Genomic DNA, 21,723 nt, shown 5'->3' on the forward strand with positions numbered 1-21,723 from the left:
GGAAGTACAATCATTTTTTCTGCGTGTTTTTATTAAGAAAAAACTGAAGAGGCTGGTTTCTACGTTATCAACATGACAGAGACATAATAATAATGGATTGGATTTATATAGCGCTTTTCAAGGCACCCAAAGCGCTTTACAATGCCACTATTCATTCACTCTCACATTCACACACTGGTGGAGGCAAGCTACGGTTGTAGCCACAGCTGCCCTGGGGCAGACTGACAGAAGCGAGGCTGTCATATCGCGCCATCGGCCCCTCTGGCCAACACCAGTAGGCAAGTAGGGTAAAGTGTCTTGCCCAAGGACACAACGACCAGGACAGAGAGCCCGGCGATCGAACCAGATACGCTTCCCAACCCCCTGAGCCACGGTCGCCCCGAGAAGAGAGATATTGTATGCATGCTGGGAAATATTTGTTCCATCATCTAGTAAGACCAAAAATAAGAAGTAATTTCTTTTTTCTTTCTCTTTTTTTAAAATTTATTTTAAAATGTTTTACGATGTTGCAATCATTTGCTTAATTCTGAATGATAACCGCGCTAAAAAAAAAAAAAGATAATTTCCCCCTATATCTTTGTCAACATCGCAGATACCTCAAATTTAGTTTGCATCCATACAATTTGTTTTACCCACAATGCACAGCTATGCTAGCGGCTCTGTAGCACAGCACAGAGGCTGCGAGCGGAAAAAACAACAACAACAGGCTACTTTACGAAGGCAGCTGCATGGATAGCGTAAACAACCAAAGCAACAACGACGACCAGGATTTCACATGCAGTGATATTTCCTCAAACCAAAATGCTCCTTAGCCTTAGAATGTGAGTACTCTGGGATCTTAAGTGTTTTCCACCACCCGAAGTGACATTAACCCGCTCCTTTAAGTGAAAACTGGTTGAAAGCTAGCGGGCTAGCACGCTAGCTTCCTGCATCTCTATGTTTGAGCGTCTTCCGGCAGCAGTGGCGGCAGCAGCAGTGCCATGAACAGTGGACTCCCACCTTCAGCTGCTCCGCTCGGGGGTGCCGGGATACCCAATGTCAAGGTGAAGTTTTGTCGATACTACGCAAAAGACAAAACCTGCTTTTATGGAGATGAGTGTCAGTTCTTGCATGAGGATCCGTCCTTGGCGAGTTTGCCGCTGCACGGCGGCGGCGGCAGCCCTGTCCCGTTGTCCATGGCCGGGGGTGGTGGGACGCCAGCGGGGTATTCCCTTGGCGGCTCCGCGGCGGGCTGCCCGGGCGGTGGGGGCACCGGCGTGCCCAAGAAGAGTGAAACATTGGGGCCTGCGAGTACGTCTCTGGAGGGGCAGCTGTTAACCAGTGAGTACAAATGACTGTAAACCAAGGCCTCGTGCAGGGTGACTGACTGTGACTTTACTTTCGGGCCTCACGGAGCTTTGTTAAAATTTTGCCCGAGGATTCACTGAGGCCTCTCAGCGCCAAAACAACGTGGTTTACTTTTACTTGCCAGACATTAGCAAAACAGCCCAGCGTGCAACTAGCATATATCGCGCTCTTTAACTGTCGCCTCACAAGTTTTGACTACACGTTGTGTTACCAGTATCTTAAAAACACAAAACATGAGCCATGCTGCTGTAGCCGAGGAGGCCTGTTGTGTTGTGTGACAGCTGTGAGTGGGCAGAAATCCGCGTCCCACTAACGTTAGCTCCTGCAGCTAATAGCCAGCTAGCGTTAGCTAAACTATGTTTAAACTGACCACTTTAACTTATTCTACCTGTTTGGGTTTCTCCTCCAAAAAAGGAGAAATGAGTGTTTTTATCAGCACTTTGCATTTTCTTCTTCACTTAACTTAAAGTGAAGTTTAGTGTTGTTCTCCAAGTTGAGTCTTTTCTAACACTAGCCTACCTACGCTAACGGTTTAGTAGGCATTGTTTTTGTGTGTTGTGTTTTTGTGTTTAAGTAGCATGCACTTTGCAGTCGTGCATTAAAAGCTGCCCTGGAAGTATTACTAAAAAAGTTTGCTGGTGGTAGCTATCACCTTGGGTCAAGCTTCAGCTGCGGCTCACTGTTTACATGCTTTCAAACTGTGATTGGCTGAAGACGCGCTCACTTGTGCACACATTAGCATGAGTGCATTACATTTTGGACTGTGTAAGCAATTATCTCTAACTGATATGGTCTGGTTGCAGTCCTAATCTGCAAAACTCTGCTTTTATTGTCATCTACAGTCCCAGGGATGGAAGGCGCAACCCTGAGCGATGCCAATCTTACCAACTCTTACTTCAGCAGCAGCTTTATTGGGGTCAATGGATTTGGAAGTCCAGCAGAGCCTAAATACTCAATGATGCAGGTACAAGAGGGACGCTGTAGGTCTGTCACAGTAAATGTACAGTTAAACGAACTGAAAATGAATATATGCGTGTTTTGTTTTGCTATGTTAGGAATACAATGCCTATGAAATTCTGAGTTGATGGTATACCAGTTACATTTCTGTATTGAGTTTGTTGTTATTGCCCTTTCTTTTTTTACAGGGAAACATAAAAACAGCTTCACAATAAACCAAAGTCTTCAAGTTCTTCATCACTCCAACTTTGAACATTTAGCTACTGTGAAATCGATGTGACACAATAGGTTAACGTCAGCCACTGCCATCATTAAGTTTCGTCTTTTGCTGTTGGGAGTCATCGAGGCATTTACTGGCGGGTATATCGCTACATCCCCAGTCAGTGGTTTTCACATGTACGTGACTGGCAACATGGTTATGTTAGGGTTGAACCTTATTTCTTTTCTTTCTTTCTTTCTTTTTGTGCCGTATGCAATAACTTTACTAGTAGACAATGCCCTCAGGCATGCTTTTGAAAGTTCAGATGCTGCTAACGATCTAAACTTGACTCTGCAGGTAGACTGCGTTGCTTTTTGGCCAGTGTTTAATGTCATTGAGCTGCCTCTCCAGTGAGTCTCTCATCTTGCTTTTAGACCAGCTCTGAATCCTTTGTCTTGGACTGTGGCTAGTGATGGTAGTCCTTGTTCAGCTCTCTGGGAGATCTGTTGTGAGCTTGAGGGCCACTCAAACCAGAACCTGGAGCCAGGTGAAGAGCTGGTTCACGTGCTCCTATTTCAAGCTGACAGAATGCTACAGAGCAAAACAAAGAGTGACGTGACCAGCCCAAAGCAGTGAAGTTGGACTATATCCAAAACCCTGGCCTCATGAAAGAGGCAGCTGAATTTGTAGATTAGTTATTAATTTGACACCAACTACTTTGGAACTAAAACATTTATAGGTTTAATACAGCAACTGGCTACCAGCAGCTCCAACCTACCACCACAAAAAAAAGTTTTAGGTTTTTGAAAGCATAATTGGAGACTAAGGCCCTGCAGTTAAATTATTTTATGGTACTTCGTTGTATTTTGATGAACATAATTGGACAGCAGGGTGCTTTTTGTAACACATCTCCTCTGGATGCTGCTCTCCTTAGCGAATGACTACCAGCAGCAGCTCTCCCAGTCTTCTCAATGATGGTGCCAAGAACTTCAGCCACAGCACTCATGGTAAGCTGTATTGAGATATCTTTGGGGCACTAGCTGACACTCATCCACTGAAGTTTGGAAGGGGCCTTCAACACTTTGTGCTTTGCAGATCCAGTGAACTCCCCGACGTCCTCACTGTTCAGTGATTTTGGTGCTCTTAGCATTTCCCAAAGGAGAAAGGTGAGCGTACAAACATTGGGTCATAGCATTAAAGTTCTTTAAGGGTTCAGGATTACATTTTTATATAAGGAAGTACTTGAAGCCAAGATGAGTTAATTTGCCTCCAACAAGACTGATAGACGACTTTTAATTTTTCCATTGTTTTCATTTGTGTTGGCAGGCTCCTAACCCGGCAGCGAGTGAATTCATCCCTAAGGGAGCTCCACGTATGGCCAATATGGCTCAGTCCACTGTCCAGGCCTTCCCCTCACCTCTCTTTGCACATCCTGGTCTCAGCAGCTCCACAGCTGCTGCACTGGCTCCAGGTGTGGGTTTTTTGAGAACTACCCTCTACCCAAACACTTTCTGTTGGGCTCAATTTTGTTTTTCATCTTTAGAAATTGTAATACTTGAGTTCGTGAGGGATTTCCTTCATATATTACTGTGAAATTAAATCTTTTCCTAAGAAACGTTTCTCATGTTCTGTCTCCTTTTTCAGGAATGTCGTTGTCTGCGGGATCTTCTCCTCTTCACTCCCCTAAAATTACACCACACACCTCACCTGCTCCCCGTCGACGCAGTCACACCCCAAACCCTGCCAATTACATGGTGCCCACCACCGCGTCTGACCAGGGTGCACACATTATCCAGAAAGAGACTGTAGGGGGGACGACCTACTTTTACACAGACAACACCCCGGCACCAATGGCTGGGATGGTACGGATACACTGTGCATTCAGTCACTTTAAACACAACAAAATGAATATCACTTAAATCAGTCTGCATTTTTAAGTTTTGATATAAATATGAGTTATTTAATAGGCTTCATTGAGATGTAAATTCATGGCCTAATAGGGACTGTAATTTGGTTTGTTTTTTGTTTTTTTTGTTTTTTATGACATCACAAGAGTTTCATTCTCTCGCATTCATTTGCATAGCTGCCTGAAAACAATATTTGTATGATCAGACTGGTTTCCATTTCTCAATAAATAGGAAGCTGTATTTTCTTTTTTCTGGTTGTTGCAGGTGTTTCCTACCTACCATATCTATCCCCCCACGGCGCCACATGTGGCTTATATGCAGCCGAAAGCCAATGCCCCGTCCTTCTTCATGGCTGATGAGCTTCGACAGGTATTGTCCTTGTTGACCAAACATTCCCCTTCTCTTCTCTGGAGCTTTATAACTGATGTCTTCTCCACTTGTTTCTTCTTCAGGAGTTGATAAACAGACATCTAATAACCATGGCCCAAATTGACCACTCAGAAAATCCAGGTAGAGCATCTACATTGTTGACATTATAAGGGATGCTTGTGACAACTGACCTTAAACATGCGCTTATAAAACTAAATGGCTGTTTCAGTGTTCTATTTTCTATATTTACATGTAAACAAACTAGCACTAGTGCTCATTGCAAGTCTGATGTAGAGTTATTCTGTCCTGTTAGTGTGCAATATGTTGGTTGTGGGCTCTGTGGGTATGTGTGTGTGTGTTGCTAAGATTGCAACTACCACAAACACAGCACGTCAGCAGTGCTGTGGAGCAACAGACAGCTTTTCAGTGTCTTCCTTAAGGCACGTGTTGGAAAGTCTGGCTCAGATTCAGTTTTAAAATAACTCAGGCTAGTAAGCCGTCATTTTTTGTTAATAGTTAACTCACTGGAGATGATGCCACACACGTTGCTTTTGATCACAAATCCTTGAGCTTTTGTAATAGAGTGAATGTCCGTTTCAGGCTCAGTCTTGTTTTACTTTTGGTTTCTGTCACGCTCCTACTTCACCTTCTTCAGGGACTTTTTTAAAAATTCTGCTGTGACTGGTTTTCACAATTATTCGAGATAGTTTACCGTCTGGGGAAAAGCTCTTGGTCACTAACAGGGAAAACAAGATTTCTGATTGTTTTGCAAACAAGCTTTTTGTACCACAGGAATATGAACTTTACAGTAAATTAAACCAAAAATCTTGTTTGTTGCCACTAGGGTTGGGTGATTGGACGAATATATCGACTATAGGTTGAGCCCATCGGCGATCGTTTTAACGAGGGCGATTTATTTATTTGCCCATGAACAAGTTTTCTAATAAGGATTTAGCTAATAGAAGCAGCCAACAGAAAAAATAATAATAGCGCTGTTTTAACAGCACCCTCTTTCATCTGCGAGCAAATGCACCCTCTTCAGAGCGCGCCCAAATGCACCCTCCTCAGAGCGCGCCCAAATGCACCCTCCTCAGAGCGCGCCCAAATGCACCCTCCTCAGAGCGCGCCCAAATGCACCCTCCTCAGAGCGCGCCCAAATGCTTGTTGATGGAGCTGCAGAAGCTGGTGATAGCCTAGCATACTAATTCGGATGGTGGACACGTACATGCTCATGTAAGTTAGTCGTGTTTGAGTACTTTGCTCGCACTATACGACTGCACAAGCGGCACACCACTTTGGTTACATCCTTAGGTTTACCGCTCTCATCCCAAATTGGTGACTTTATATATATTTTTTGTGCTGTCAGCGTTAATGTGCGGTCATCACGACTAACGGGATTAACAATTAACCCATCTGGAGCGCAGACTGAGTCAAAATCCTTGAAATGTCTCTGTCAACGCATTTTGGACAGTTTGTCCAAAGTTCATTCTGCGCTCCAGACGGGTTGAGCGCGTTAAAATTTTTAATCGTGATGATTGAATTAACACTGCGTTAACACTGACAGCCCTAATCTTTTTTGGAAATTAGTTTGTCCATCTTTGGACTTCTATCTTGTAAATGCGCAAATCAGTCTGTGCATGATTATATTGCTCCGCCTATCAAAAAGTGAATATATCACCCATTGTCGATTATTGGACTAAGGATTGTCGGTTGGAACATTTTTACATATCGCTCAACCCTAGTTGCCACTTACATTTTAAATCTTTACTTTTTGTGCAGTATGTGGTGTTTTTTCTCTCTCTAAAAATGCCTGTTTTTGGTAGATGTACCATCTGAGGTGGACAGCTATCACAGCCTGTTTCCCCTCGAGCCCCTTCCCCCACCAAACCGCATGCAGAAGACCAGCAACTTCAGCTACATCACCTCGTGCTACAAGGCAGTGAATAGCAAAGATGACTTACCGTACTGCCTGAGGAGGATACATGGTAAGAAATGTGGCCATCATATGCATTTTTCTCAGATGCCACACACCATGTCAGATAATCCTAAGAGTTGATTCACCCTCCCAATAGCCCAGTTTAATAAGCGAAAGAAGCTGTTCCAGCATTTCTAATATTGTAATGTTGTATTGTAATGCCTGAGCCTGGTTCTACCAGAGGTTTCTTCCTGTTAAAAGGGAGTTTTCCTTCCCACTGTCGCCAAAGTGCTTGCTCATTGGGGGTCATATGTTTGTTGGGTTTTTTCTCTGTTTGTATTATTGTGGGGTCTCCTTTACAATATAAAGTGCCTTGAGGTTAGGGCTGCCACAAACGATTATTTTGATAGTCGACTAGTCACCGATTATTTTTGCGATTAGTCGACTAATCAGATCATCATCCATTGGACGTACAGCGTACAGCTTATTGCACCAGCAGCATCTGGTCTTATATAACTATCATTAGCTTACAGCTTGAAGTGTTTGTGCTAACTAAAAATAAAGACAAGATGGTAGTTTATTAATTTTTAATGAAATTTGCAGATTGTTTCGGTGAAGTTTAATAAACTCCTTGCTTTCTAAAATATAACAGGACACCGGAGTATATTCTCCAGCGTCTCACACTTCTGATAATCAGCTGTCTGCTTGACAGTTTTAGCTGTGCAAAAACTATAACTTTAATCTCAGCCAAACCGATTTACTCAGGAACAAATAAAATACTAAAGAAAGCCAAACAATAACATTTTTAAGTTATCTAAGTGACTTATATATATGTTTAACCTGACTAGCGAAAGACGGCGGTGGGTTTGAAAACGATTTGCCGGGAGTCCGGTGTTCTCACGGCTCTAGTTAGCCTTGCCCCCGCCTAGCTAACGAGCTAGTGGGTAACAGACGTCTCCGAAAACGTCGGAGCGCTTTTGAAAATATGCGGTGTCTTGATAAACTGAGCAGATATTTGAGGTTTACACAGCTACATTCTCGCCTGAAAATATGTTAAACGTTTATTTTGTGACCCAGAAAGAATAATAAGAGTAAAGTTAAAACTAACTAGCTGCCGCCATTGTTGACAACTGCGCTGGGCTGCGCTATGAATTCTGGGACACAGCTTCTTCTTCTTCGGGGTTTAACGACAGCTGGCATCCTTGTACATGCAGTGCTGCCATCTTCTGTTTCAGTCCGTTATTACACTCTTAAATCCTACTACTCATTCCTGCGTCCTTTGTGATCTTACAAAGCTTCAAACGATGCGTCGACTATTAAATTAGTCGTCGACGATTTTAATAGTCGACTAATCGTGGCAGCCCTACTTGAGGTAACTGTTGTTGTGATTTGGCGCTATATAAATAAAATTGAGTTGAATTTCATTAAATGCTTTCATGGGTGCACTGCAGCTCTAAACTTTCAATACATTACTTGGGGGGAGCTGCGACTCAGTCTGACAGAACAGATTTTTATCTCGTAAGCTCTGTAATGCAACGTTTACTTAATGTCCAGTTGAGTTCATGTTAGAATAGAACATTCAATACCTGAGTGAATCCAGCAAGCAGGTGTAGTTCCACCTTCATGCTCTTTCCAGGATCTGCTCCTCCCCAAATGAGTATTTCTGTAACAACAGGCTTTCTAATCTTGTCTACTACATTTGGCCAATGTCCAGACCAGAGAGGTATACCCCACGAAAGTTTGAATATAGCTCAAACTTGTGAGTGTGTGAGTGTGACTGTGTGTGAGTGAGCAAGCTGGTTTGACAAAACCGAAACTCCCAGTCGGACAGTGGTTATCAGCTGTCTCTGTTAAGACGGCTTTCTGTGTCAGGCTCTGTTTTGTTTACATAAAAGGGAAGTTTCACATATCATCTGACACTTCTTCACAAAATAATCCCTATGAGTACCGCCTACTCCAATAAGAAGCATGTAAGATGAATATGATGATGATAGAGACCATATCAGCATTAACAGTAGAAATCAACACTGCTGGAAATAAGACAAGAGATGAATGCTATAGAAAATAATGTTAATATTGGGATTTAACTCACAGAGCAATAATTAATTAATGAATTTGATCAAATTATTTTAATGCCAAGGACGTTCTGAAACTTTAAACTCCATAGATTTAAACATGAAATGTTACCTTCCCACAGCCTAATAAAGGAGTTGTGGAAATTGCTTTAGTTTTATAGCAGATAAAACTGAATATTAATTTTATTGACTTGCATCGTGTGTGTGTGTGTGTGTGTGTGTGTGTGTGTGTGTGTGTGTGTGTGTGTGTGTGTGTGTGTGTTTTATGAGCTGCAATCCCAATCTAACATAAAATGAATGTCTTATAAATAATTCATATTTTTAATATGCAAAGGTTTCCGCCTCGTTAACACAAAGTGCATGATGCTGGTGGACATGTGGAAGAAGGTTCAGCACTCAAACACTGTAACATTGAGAGAGGTCTTCACCACCAAGGCCTTTGGAGACCACTGTGAGTGTAATCAGCTGTATTTGAACAGAAATTTTATATAGCTACATGATTTTAGACTTGCATTTTATCTGGTTACATAACTATATTTTATACTAAATTGGCTCAATGTTTTCTCACGCTTTTGTCTTCTTCCCCAGCTTTGGTGTTCTCGTATGATTTCCATGCAGGTGCAGAAACCATGTTCAGCAGACACTTTAATGACCCAGCAGCAGACTCGTACTTCACCAAAAGGAAATGGGGTATGCTGACTGTCCCTCCCTTCCTCGTCCTTTGCTACGAATAGGCCTAGCATCACCTCACACGCCTTTCTGCACTCCCTCCCCTTCACACATTTCGACTCTGTTTACTTGTTTGATAATGAGGTCATCGGCCCAAGTCTATTTGAGTGCATGCTTTCATGATTGCATTGCATGCAGTTGTGCTCATGCCATGCTTATAGGTATGTAGGTAGATGGGTTAGATTGTGCAAACAAATAATACATGATGTTTTTAAGAAATTCAAAGTGTCTAAAAATATGTTTTGGAGAGGGTTTTTTTGTGTTTTTTGAAGTCTTGTTTGGTAGCCTAAGCTGACGGTTGGCAAGCATGGGTCTTTGTGATAGACACACGGGGACTTGGAGGAAACTGTGGCTGAAACTGATCCTAAGGCAGGTGCTGTTAAATAGCCTGTATACAGGAATGACAGACAGAGGAAGCAGAGGCATTCAGACCTTGGTCTTTGTGTCATCCATTCCAAACACTGATAAGAAACCACAACAAATGAGATGTATATACAAGCACGTGTGTGTGTATATAACAAGTGTCTCTCAGATGCCTTTGCACACGGGTACATGATGATTATACACCGAAATACCAGATAATGTCATCTGAAGCCATTTCATTCTGGAATGGTCTTTAGTGAAACAAACAGGTTCCTTATTCTCACATGTTGCATTGTGGTTTGATTGTGTTGTACACACCCTAACGCTCTACTGCCTGACTTACATTACCCAATGCGAGTGGTTCACATTGGTTGTAAAACTTGCAGGGGGATTACGAGAAAGAAGTGAGTACTGCCCCGATAATAAACACGATTTCTAGAAACGGTAAGCGGTCTTGCCTTATGAGACGCTTGTTCAAACTGACTGAAACGAGTATTTTGATGAGTAAGAATTTCATTAGCGGTTCTCAGTGATGTAGTGAACTCGTCAGTTTTACGTAAAGTAGACTTCCACAGTTAATCACATTTTAATCTCGGTCACAACTTTGGCTTCCCACAATTAAATGACCATAATTGACTGATATTAAAATTGCGTGCTACATCAATAGAACGCAAAGTAAGAGCAAATCCAAGTGCTCCTTAATCGTCTCCCATGACCCTAACAGCATGTGCTAGTCACAGCTGTTCCCTGCATCCGGTTGCTTGAAGTTTCCGGGATGCAGTCTGGCCCAGGAAAACTTTGTTAAAAGATCAATATAAGATGTAACAGGCCGTTTCAAAACAAAAATCAAATGTCAGGACTGGAAATACTTTGGCTTCAGTGCAAGTGATTTTTAAACAAGAATAAATCCTATGCAAAGCATACGGAGTTGTCTGCACCACAAAGCAACACAGCTAACTTACTCGGCTGTCTGAAAATAAACTGCTGACTAAATGCATGAAGGCCAGAAAGAAGCCTGTACAGCGCATCAGGGTCTCCATCAGCTCACAAAACCACACTGAAATCTCCAATGCCAATAACATTTGATGTGTGTCCACCAAACACATACATAACGAAGGCTTCAGAAAAGTTGTGGATGACTTTATCCTCCTGCGCAATTTTTCCAAATTGGTAAAACCTGCGCACAATGCAAAACCTCACAGGGATCTCACAGCTGTTGAGTGCTTTACAACTAGTTTAATGTGCATCCAACAGATGCACATTAAATGAATGAATGAATGGAATGAATTCCTTCATATTTTGTTTTTAGAAAATGCAATTAAGTCACTTCTTAACTGCAAACAAAGTTGCAATTAACAGGAATGCAGCATAGTGTAAAAGTAAAGATACAGTAAACAATATGTCATTGAGCTTCTTGATTTTATCAGGAATTTTTAGTTGTTTTCTGAGTCTGCACTGTCGCTGAGCTTGTTAATCTACACACTGAAGTTCATGCGTTTTTACTCATATCAGACCTCTAAGAAACAGCTTGTCATGAAGATAAGGTTACTGAGGAAGTAGTCTGAGGTTTAGTTCATAAGTAATGTAAAACCTCACACCACTTTTGTGCAATAAAACTTTTTTCTCATGTGCAGGACAACATGAACCCCCTCCACCACGGCAGCACGCGGGTCTTCTCCCAGAATCCCTCATCTGGGCATACATCGTCCAGCTCAGCTCAGCCCTGCGCACCATCCACACGGCGGGCCTGGCCTGCCGTGTGATGGACCCCAGCAAAATTCTCATCACTGGCAAGACCAGGTATACACGCTATTCAAGTGTCTAAGCACATATTTCATTGTTCAGTATGGATATAAGAATCATAGCCTGTCTCTTATAACCATAAATGTCCATGTGTGAAAGAACATGAATTTATTGTTAAGCTCAGAGATGAAACTATGACTTAAGTGTAAAAGAAAAAAGAAAAAAAATCTATTAAAAGCAAAAGAATATTTTCATTCAGCGCTTACGTTTTTCATAACAACGCTACTGTGCATGCACAACAAACGTGTATGTTACCTAATGCCTAATGCGCTAATCTTTGTAGGTTACGGGTGAACTGTGTTGGGGTGTTTGATGTCTTAACATTTGACAACAGTCAGACCAATCATCTTGCCCTTATGCCACAGTACCAGGTACTTTATCAGCTTCATGTGAAATTATTTTATTTTAGTACTGTCGTTCTGTTTTACTTCAAAAGCTGAGGAAGTGTGGTTAAAGTTTATTTTTGTGTCGTTTTTGTAGCAAGCAGATCTCGTGTCACTGGGCAAGGTTGTGCTGGCTTTGGCATGCAACTCCCTGGCTGGCATACAAAGGGAGAACCTGCAGAAGGCCATGGAGCTGGTGTCTATCAACTACTCTTCAGACCTCAAGAACCTCATTCTGTAAGGGGGTGGTGGTGTGATGTTACCCAGTTTGGGGGGGGGGGACTAAAATGCCTGCACTTAATACCTGTTTTGGGTTATCACTGGTATCTGTAGCTTGGAGGAATCTTCAGTTTACTTCCCTGTTTTTTGGTGGTAGAGTGGCTAAGGTGATGGCAACCAGACCTAAATTAATAAAATGAAAAGTAAACAAGTCAGTTAACATTGTCCACCTAATTTATCTGTATTAGTCTAGCTTGGTGTGAGAGTCCAAAGGCTGCTACATACTGCTGTTATTTCCTTTGTATGTTCCTTATTTTACTGCCTGTTACACATGTCGCGTGTCAGTGTAGCTGACAAACTCATGCGATGTGAAACAATATTAATGGACGTGGCGGTAAACGCATTGGTTTTATCGTAAGTGCAATAAAGGCTTCTGTACATGTATTGCAACAAACACAACCACATTGAGACTGAACAAAAAAGTGTTGTCAACTCATTCTGACCACAATCCGTGGTTTAACTTAAACTATTTCAAAAACACAAATAAAAGCTGTCCGTGGGGCAAGAAGGGACTACTGAGCCTTTACTGTTAGCTTCCTCTATGTTATGTTAGCTCTACCACGAGCAATCAATGCACTTCTGCTGACAGGTATTGTAGCAATACCTGTCAGCAACTTTGGAGTCGTGTCAAACTTCTGTAGGATTAATTGTAATCGGAAATGATTAGAACATTTAAAAAAAAATCTTGACCTAGGATTCAAATAGTCAGATTTTATGCATTTCTCAGTGTCTGTGTTAGTCCTATGCAGTGTTTCTGTTATCTGAAAGACGTTTATCTTTATGAAAAAAGAAAAAAAGACGAGGTCTTCAGCACCTAAACATGCAATCATGCGATTCGTGTATTGAATAAGTAAGAAGAGCTGAGAAAAATATCTGCAGGGACTTTCAGTCAGTGTGACCTTTTTGTGGTGGTGTGAAGCTAAATAACCTTTGAAGTTTAACGGCCATTGACTTATCAGATCTGCGTCCTATAAATGAAGTGAGAGTTGACCTCTTAATAGAACTGATGCTTTTATACTTCAGTAAATTGTGACATGCAGTATACTCAGGCTACTGTCACAGGTGGCATAATAACATGTCAGCTGAGTTTTCACTTAATTTTGTCTGCGTATAGATGAAATTAACCAAAACTTAGCATATAAGAGAAAGCTGGAATCTGATTGGTTAGTAGCGTTTGATCTTCTAATTGAAGCACTCACACTTGTGCTGTTTAAGGTTTTAGCAGTGTTTTATACCTTTTTGTCCACTTCTTGCACCTTATACTTAATGGTGAAGAAGAAAATGGCAGTGTGTAAAGAAACCGCCTTCTTGTGAGTGCAGTGGCGCCTGACCTGAACTCGCACGAAGGTAAATTGTTGCTGTGTTTTGCAGGTATCTGCTGACCGAACAGTCTCGCCTGCGCAGCGTCAATGACATCATGCCGATGATTGGAGCCAGATTCTACACACAACTGGATGCGTCGCAGATGAGGAATGACGTCATTGAGGAGGATCTGGCCAAGGTATGATGAAGGTTATGTTGAATACACAGAGAAGGTCTGAACAGAAAACGTGTCTGTAACATGAATCAGCCATATTGTTTACTCCATGTGCGGTGGATAAAAGGGGGTATTACCTTGGTTAGCAAATAGGGAAGTTGTGTGTGTGTGTGTGTGTGTGTGTGTGTGTGTGTGTGTGTGTGCGCACGCACAGGATGTTGTACAGTATATTGTGGACTTGTTGGAGCATCAATGTGTGAAACGCCCAACCCGACCCCATCTCAGTCTTTTTCTTTCGGTCAGGCCCCAGCTTCCTCTTCCGGCCTTGTCTCCGTGCTGACACGCCAAGTGAAGTAGCTTGTGGGGTTTTGTTTTTTTTGTTTGTTTTGTTTTTTTTGTTTTTTAAACCTCCTAGCTGCAGACCCTGTTTACTATCTATTCTGAGTAGGTGTTATGAAAACAGAGTTCTTTAAATTTGAGTGATGTCAGTAATGTTTCATGAGAACACAAATGGTTCTCAGTAGTATGAGTTTTTTAGTCCAAACTCAGCTAATGACAGTATGTAGATGAAGCTGAATGCATGCCTGCGTGTGTAAAAATAGCAGTAGCCCCCTGCGTTTTCCTGGTCACTCTTATATTGTTGAAGAAAAGCTTTATTTGAAAGTTAAAAGTTTCATGTAAACCATTTTGAGTTTGTGGTTGCATCATTGTAACAGTGCTGCTGTGTTAAGTTACAGGTTGTTGTTGCTTCAGCCATGATGCTGCTTTTAAAGACACTCGTTAATCTTTAATTTAGATTCTAATTTGGTCATTTTGCCAAGAAGCACTCATTGTTTTGTTTTCTTGTGATGTAGATGTAGTAATACAAATACAGCTGGTATCTATCACTGGTACCCATGCTTGATATTTTTAGCCATCTGGAACACATCAGATTGAATGATTTTGAGGTAGACAAAGGAAATCTCATGTTTGGCTCTGCTTGCAGCTGTAACTGTTCATCAGATAGGGAGAGGGTTAACAAAATGAAACAGACACTGTTCAGTCAACTCCAGAGACCCCCCCCCCCCCCCCCCCCCCCGCCCCCCTCCAAACAATGTATCCGTAGCAGTATGTTTACAGTAAACGGTATGTAATTTAAACACTATGGTTATTTGCTAACGATACAAAGAGGAGATTTGAAATGTTTTTCTCCTAAACTGTATGAACTGTGTGAATTAATTGCCAGCAGGATCTTTTAACAGAAGCTTGGACAGAGCATTGTTTGCACCTCATTCTTTTAACAGGTCCCTGTAAGCTTTTCATTTGCCTCAACCTCATTCTTTCACAGTATTTCAGTTTGTAATACCTCAGTGGTAAAAGGATGGGTGAATTGCCGTCAACCCGCTGGGCGGGCGAGCGGTTTGGACAGCTAAGTTTATGAATCCGATAACTGGACAGCCAGTCAGCGCAGGAGCTTCAGATTCATACCATAGGTGCATCTACTTAAATTTCTTGGATGTTTGAATCTCAGTAACTTGAATCTCAAGCTCAGAGTAAGTTTTCTGAAAATCTTGTGACTGCGATAACTTGAGAACAAGCGGACGTGCAATTTTGAACAGATGCACAGGTGTGTCTACTAGAAGGCTGAGGGGGTAGCACTGGTGGTTGTTTTTATTTTTTGTAAATTAACGCTTTTAAGTGCGACAGACCTGAATTGCAGTCAGCCCTGATTTAGGCTTCTGCAGTGAATGTCTGTAGAAGCTATGATGTAGCCAGCGTAAGTGGCTGGCATTTATGCTTGTGTAGCTGCTTTGTGTGTTAATTACAATGTGATTGTGTCCCGGTTGTTTACATGTGGTGCCAGCCGATGGAAAGAAATACAGTTCCTGGGACATTTGTTTGTTTGTTTATTTTTTTGTCCCTCTAGTTTTTCCTCTTCTTTGTTCATTCCCTCGCATCCATTCTGATCATTTGCTGACATTTGTGAGTTCTTATATTATTATTTTGATTACTATCCCTTCTACTGAGACAGACGCGTAATGTGGTTTGGCATTGCCTTACTGAAAAAACTGCCCCATAAACCTATACATGTCATTTGGTATTGGTAGTATCGTCACAGATGTGCAAGTTACCCGTCTTGTGCAATAATGCAGCTCCACACAGTCATGAAGACTTTGCTCTAATGGCAGGCAAATTCAGCCTGAAGAACTCAGCATCTGTGATTTGCAGAAAGAATGTCTAATGTTGATTAGCCAGGCCACAGTAGAGGTAAACACTTCACTTCAGAGAAGACAGCAGCGTTTCTGGATCTTGTTATTACAAGTTCTTCCATTTGCATGGTTTTCCGCTTTCCTTTTTAGTCAGTGTGGCCTGAGTGGTGTTGAGCCTCGATATTTGCATGTGTCTGCATTTGCTGAATTTTTAAATATTTATATACTAGACCAATCTCTGACCAAATCCCCAAATTCTTGTTTCTCAGCATCACAGTGAGAAAAACCACAGTTTTTCACAGACTTTTTTAAAAGACTATTGACTATTATTAACTCATTTTTTTTTAAGCGGCATGAAACTATTCCGGTCTTTGTCCCCAACATCATCGAAACTTGTTGCTGGTATCAAATTCCAAAACGGCAAATATTTATTATGAATCAGTTCCTTAGTTTCGGCGTTTTGGATGTTCTCATTTTCATTTTTAAACTCTATATATAGTTCAAATAGATCATTGCATTCTGTTTTTATTTCCTTTTAGATTTATTGGATCCTGAAAAAGTTTATTTTTTTGTTAGTGTTAGTAGTAGTTTTCTTCTGATTCAGTTAGTGGACACAGAAGCTAGTCTGAAAATACTGTTACAGAAAAATGAATCCTGAATACATTTTCAAATGAGCCGAAATGATTGGCCAGTTGATTTTCAGTAATTGTCGCTTTGTCCAACAGTGAAGATACAGTTGACAGGGTGAGACAGAGGAAGAAGAGAAAGGAGAGGCAGGAATTAATTATATCTGCAGACATGAAGGTGAGCTGTAATTTGCTGCAGTGCAGTAATCTGTCATGGAGTGAGCAACATCACGTTTTCAACAACTTTAGGTGCAGATTTAAAGTTACAGTACGCGTTGGTGAAGAGTGTCTAGCATTCTTGGGCTTGGACACGATGTGAGAGTGTAAACAAGCTGTTTTTCAGAGGAAAGGTGTGAATTTTGGGACACTCAAGCATTCACTGGCATACCATTAGTTTATAACCATCTGTTGTTGTTTAGCTGGCCTGTTGTCAGCTATCCAGAGATGAGAGGGTCCCACGTGTAATCTGCTGCCAATAAGTAACTGCGACAATATCTGGAATAAGCAAGCATGTTTATGCCTGTTTTTGTTCATTTGTGCAGTTCAGGAGATAAGGGATGAGGTGGAAATGAGGGAGGATGTAACAAGAAGGAGATTATTAAAATATACATGTACAAGTGTTAAAAGAGATGTTCGTGCGTGTGTGTTTTTTTTGTTTTTTTTGGGGGGGGGCCACAGACAAACAGGGAAATGGCGACGTCTATCTCAGCATGACATGACAGCATGGCAACTTCCACAAACTGGCACCTGCTCGCATTTATTTTTAATGGATTATTTAAGTTAAAGATGTTTATGAGAATGCATCACATAATTCCACCCTAATCAATGTATATTTATGAGTACATCATTCTTTTCTCTATTATGTGGATTAGGTTGGGTGGTTTTGATGTGTAGGAGCCATGATGTAGATGTAATATTGGTTTACTTCTGTCTTGCACGTCTTTGATTTCAGAGAATTGTTTTTTGGGTTCACTTTCAGTCAGAGGGAAGTATCTTGTAGACCCCGTGAGAGAAAACGGAGCTCAGCACCATGTATGGGCAGAAAGTCAACAGCAGCGGTTTCAGTTTTTGGAAGCATTCCTTGCAGGGGGAACCTGAGCTTTTGATTTGAAATTGGTGTTTTATAAGAGAAAATCCCACTGGAATATATGTTTGTTTATTTATTTATCTCCCTGCCCCACCCATCAAATTTAAACCCCCTCTCATTTGGCCCATATTCATTGCACTTAACATCTGTACTCTGTTTACAGCTGCAGGAATGAAAATACAATTTAAAGCAGCATTCACTGCATGTTGGTAATGAGTGGGGAATTTTACTGCCTGCTATCGCCACTAGTGGCAGAGTATTTTTCTCCTCTGGTGTTGCTTTCAACGTTGCTTCTTTCAACTGAAAGAAAAATGAAAATTTCTGGTGCAGACAAATAAAATTGGCCCCCCTGTTTTGTTTTGTTTTTTCTGCAGGAGGTGCAAAATGGCCGACTCTTTCGCCTGCTGGCCAAGCTGGGCACCATAAATGAACGTCCAGAGTAAGTACCACTTGTTGAACATTGCATCATAGTGTGTGATTTATTTCTGTTACAACTGCATAGTCTTGTGTTGTGCCAATCAGATTCCAAAAGGACCCAACGTGGTCAGAAACAGGCGACCGGTACCTGTTGAAGCTTTTCCGGGACCACCTGTTTCACCAGGTGACAGAAGCGGGGACGCCCTGGATTGACCTCAGCCACATCGTCTCCTGCCTCAACAAAGTCAGGGAGCTTTCTTTTTTTGGTCTCTTTTAATACTTTTGTTTTTAAATAAGCAGATATTTGATAAGTTGTGCACTTCGTGGAACTATTTAATGTGTACAAGTTAGGCAAACATGCACAGCAGCCCAATTTTCTGTTAATGCTTCAATAGCATAGGCTAAAATCGCACATCAGTGTGCCCAGTGACTGCAAATGGAAGTTAAAAAAAAGATTAACATGTTTTACAGTGTAGCGATTTTCCAAATTTCAGTTCCAAAACACTGAATTATACAGTATGTCAGTCTGAACCAGCACCATACATGTGTAGATCCTTTTTAACCACCAGCTTAACTTCCTTGTCAAGCTGTCACCGTTTTTCTTAACACTTTAGTTCCTCTTTTCACTTCATTAGCCTGAATCTAATTAAAGCTGTGACTTTTCGCAGTTACAGCCTTTTCATTTGAGTAAACTGTTGTATGAATAGCTGCACTCACTGTTAAATTTGTGTCAGATAGTCTTATCCTGTTATCGGTGCACCCACATGACCTTGTGACTTGCAAAAGCGATCCCAACTGATTGTCAAAACAGTTGCTTTTCTCATAAGAATGAATTGCTTTTGTATGCTAACTGTAGCAAAACAGAAAACAACACTTACAAAATATACTTTTTTTAAAAAAGTTCTGTTTCTTGTGTTCATTTAGCTGGACGCAGGCGTTCCTGAGAAGATCAGCCTGGTGTCTCGGGACGAGAAAAGTGTCCTGGTTGTGACCTACTCGGACCTGAAGCGCTGCTTTGACAGTACCTTCCAGGAGCTGCAGGCCGCTGCATCCGGCTCTCTGTAGCGCCGCTTTCAGGCCCGGCAGGGTGGAGTTGCCGGGACCTGGAGCACATTTTTGCACTACAGTGGAGGACCAGGCTCAAAGAGATGACATCAGCATGGCAAAGGCAGCGGGGCAGGGCTTCGTGAACCTCAGTCACATACACTGACCCTGTCCACCAGGAAGGCTTTTCTAAAATGTAACTTTTCTTTTTTAGTTTTCTTAAACCCCACAGCTGAAAGTTTAAAAACAAAAGGAGGAAAACAAAAGTTTAAGGACAAACATGGAAGCTGTGACGAACACATATGATGACATTTTTTTAAGATTTGGGGAACAAAGTGAGACACAAAACATGACGTTTTGAACTTTTCCTGCTTTTATTGTTTGTTTCTACAGCTGGGGTTTATTTTTCTGAGGAGGATGCACTAAGATTTTAATTTTTTTGTCAAGTTTTGTTATTTTTATGAATATGTGTGAGTGGCCTACAGGGTGAACAGAGAGCTAAAATCACACATGGACATAAATTACCAGAGCAGACTCGGAATTGAAACAAAAACAAAAAAAAAGAAATCTAGCTTTCTACTGACTGCATCTTTCTTCCGGTTGGAGACCACACCCCTTCATTCTGAAGCACTTGGAGACGGGAGACACCACTCAAGGCTTTCATTGGAGTTGGACAGCTAACTAGCTTTAGCCTTGGTTGATGGTTCCCTTTTGACAAAAGGAAATAAAACCACTTGGGTAGGGTGGGAAGGGTTTGTAAAACTGGAAAACAAATAAGGTTTTCAGACATTTTGGTTCAGGAGATTATGGAATTTGGATTCATTTGCAGTGGGGTGGCATGGAATGGGATTTGGGATTGGGTGGGTGGAGACTTGTGGTGTCTATGGGCACTCAGGAAGAGGTGTCTTCTCCTGGGGTAGTGTGAGATGGGGTGGGGTGGGGATGCGTGGTTTCTGTTGGCACTGAGGAAGGGGTGTCTTCTCCTGTTGCCGTCTACCAAGTGTTTGTTTCATATGCAGCAACCACCTTTGGTCAATGGACATGGTCGTGGCATCTACCGCTCAAGGAAGGGTCATTTTGGCTGTGCTACCCAACACTTGGGTGTAGCCCATGGGTGGGGCTTCTGTTGAGGTGGAGCCATAGCTGCCTCTTTGTGGAATGTCCTTATTTGGTCCCACACCTATCTTCTCACCTCTAATGTCCCTTATATATGTCTCTTTCTTACTGTTCCCTCTTTTTCCATCCCTTTTATCCCAAACTTCACCTCCCCTCAGGGGGTCTGGGCCCCTCTACTTTTGAGAAAAAGCAATGCTTTTGTGACTTTTTCCCAGCTGTTTTTTTTCTTTGCTCAGTTGTTGTGCAGGAATGCATGATGGGAAATTGGGAGGGCTGTCAAGTTTTCTTTTTTTGCTTTTTTTTTTTTATTCTGTGGACCAATTCCAGCAGGGGTTTAGGTAAATGGGAAGGGGATGGAGGGCGAAGGAGGATACAAACAGGGCACCACCTGTAATTTGTTTTATTTGCGTGTTTATTTTTTTAAGATCATGAAATACAAACGTGCTGGAGACACAGCAGCAGCGCTGGCTGCTGCACTCACTTGGATGACTTGGCTTTCTCTCAGGATGACGAACAGCTGGATGGGCCCAATGATTGAATGTGTCTGGCTGTCATTGGCTGCCCCTTGTCCAGTCATATAGATGAGCTACAGTGGAGTGGGCGGGACGTCTTCAGATGGCGGTTTTAGGAAGTTAATGTAAGTTTAAGACATTGTGGGGGGGGATTTCATGTTGCCCTGAAGCACAGATCTACTTTTGGTTCATTTAACATTCAGACATTGTTCATTTACCTTCAATTACCCAGAAAACAACAAGCTAAGTTCTGCCAAGCTACAATTGCTGATTCGTCCGATTCAGATTTTTCATAGAAACATTTAAATGTTACAAACACGAGACTTTAAAGTGACAAAGACTCTAACACACAGTCGACACAGTTGAATCATGATGATAGAGGTCAAAATCAAGTAAACTGTCCCAGATGCAGTCGACTTATGTGAGCTTTTCAGTGCGGTCTGTTCTTGGGGGCAACAACAAACCTTCAGGGTGCTGGCTGTGTTAGATCATGTACTACTTCCTCTGTTTTAGTAAATGAGAAAAAAAATGAACCGACAAAACTTATCTGGTGAATGTGGTGCTTTAGGAAACCCTTTGAAACAAACTTGCACACATTTTGAAAAACACACACGCCCCTCCTGACTCGGCCTGTGTAACGTCAGTGCTCATATCACTGTATTCCACATGATAACACACACTCCGGTTAATATTAGTGATGACCTTCTCCTCTTCCCCAACATCAACACACCTACAATCACCATCTTAGTATGTTTTAAGCCCCTCTTGTGTTCTTGTCTCAAATTTTTTGCAATATTTGTGTGTACAGCAGTATTTTAATAAAGAATACCAAAACTGATACTGATGTTGAGTCTTTTTTTGGGGGGGGGGGCAGTTACAGAGACCATCATTTTTTAATATATAGGTAAAATATAACAGTCATACATAAT

General features: G+C 41.7%; 1 protein-coding gene across 1 annotated transcript; it reads left to right on the forward strand.

Annotated features, from left to right (window-relative positions):
- The first annotated feature begins 645 nt into the window (after positions 1 to 645).
- pan3 (poly(A) specific ribonuclease subunit PAN3) lies at positions 646 to 21,632 on the forward strand. Its single transcript, XM_082547429.1, has 18 exons — positions 646 to 1,320; positions 2,190 to 2,311; positions 3,438 to 3,510; positions 3,599 to 3,669; positions 3,830 to 3,974; positions 4,148 to 4,365; positions 4,675 to 4,779; positions 4,863 to 4,920; positions 6,603 to 6,764; positions 9,104 to 9,220; positions 9,358 to 9,459; positions 11,496 to 11,661; positions 11,948 to 12,035; positions 12,145 to 12,284; positions 13,698 to 13,827; positions 18,080 to 18,144; positions 18,228 to 18,366; positions 19,047 to 21,632. The coding sequence occupies exons 1-18, from the start codon at positions 981 to 983 to the stop codon at positions 19,185 to 19,187; spliced, it is 2,382 nt and encodes a 793-aa protein (XP_082403555.1). The 5' UTR covers positions 646 to 980; the 3' UTR covers positions 19,188 to 21,632.
- Positions 21,633 to 21,723: the final 91 nt, after the last annotated feature.

This window comes from Aulonocara stuartgranti (assembly GCF_965226115.1).
Source record: "Aulonocara stuartgranti genome assembly, chromosome: 9".
Lineage (NCBI taxonomy): Eukaryota > Metazoa > Chordata > Actinopteri > Cichliformes > Cichlidae > Aulonocara > Aulonocara stuartgranti.

Coding starts and splice junctions, on each gene's coding strand:
- pan3 (XM_082547429.1), top strand. CDS start 981: ATGAACAGTGGACTCCCACCTTCAGCTGCTCCGCTCGGGGGTGCCGGG. Junction 3,511..3,598: donor CTTCAGCCACAGCACTCATG/GTAAGCTGTATT, acceptor TGTGCTTTGCAG/ATCCAGTGAACTCCCCGACG. Junction 9,221..9,357: donor CAAGGCCTTTGGAGACCACT/GTGAGTGTAATC, acceptor CTTCTTCCCCAG/CTTTGGTGTTCTCGTATGAT.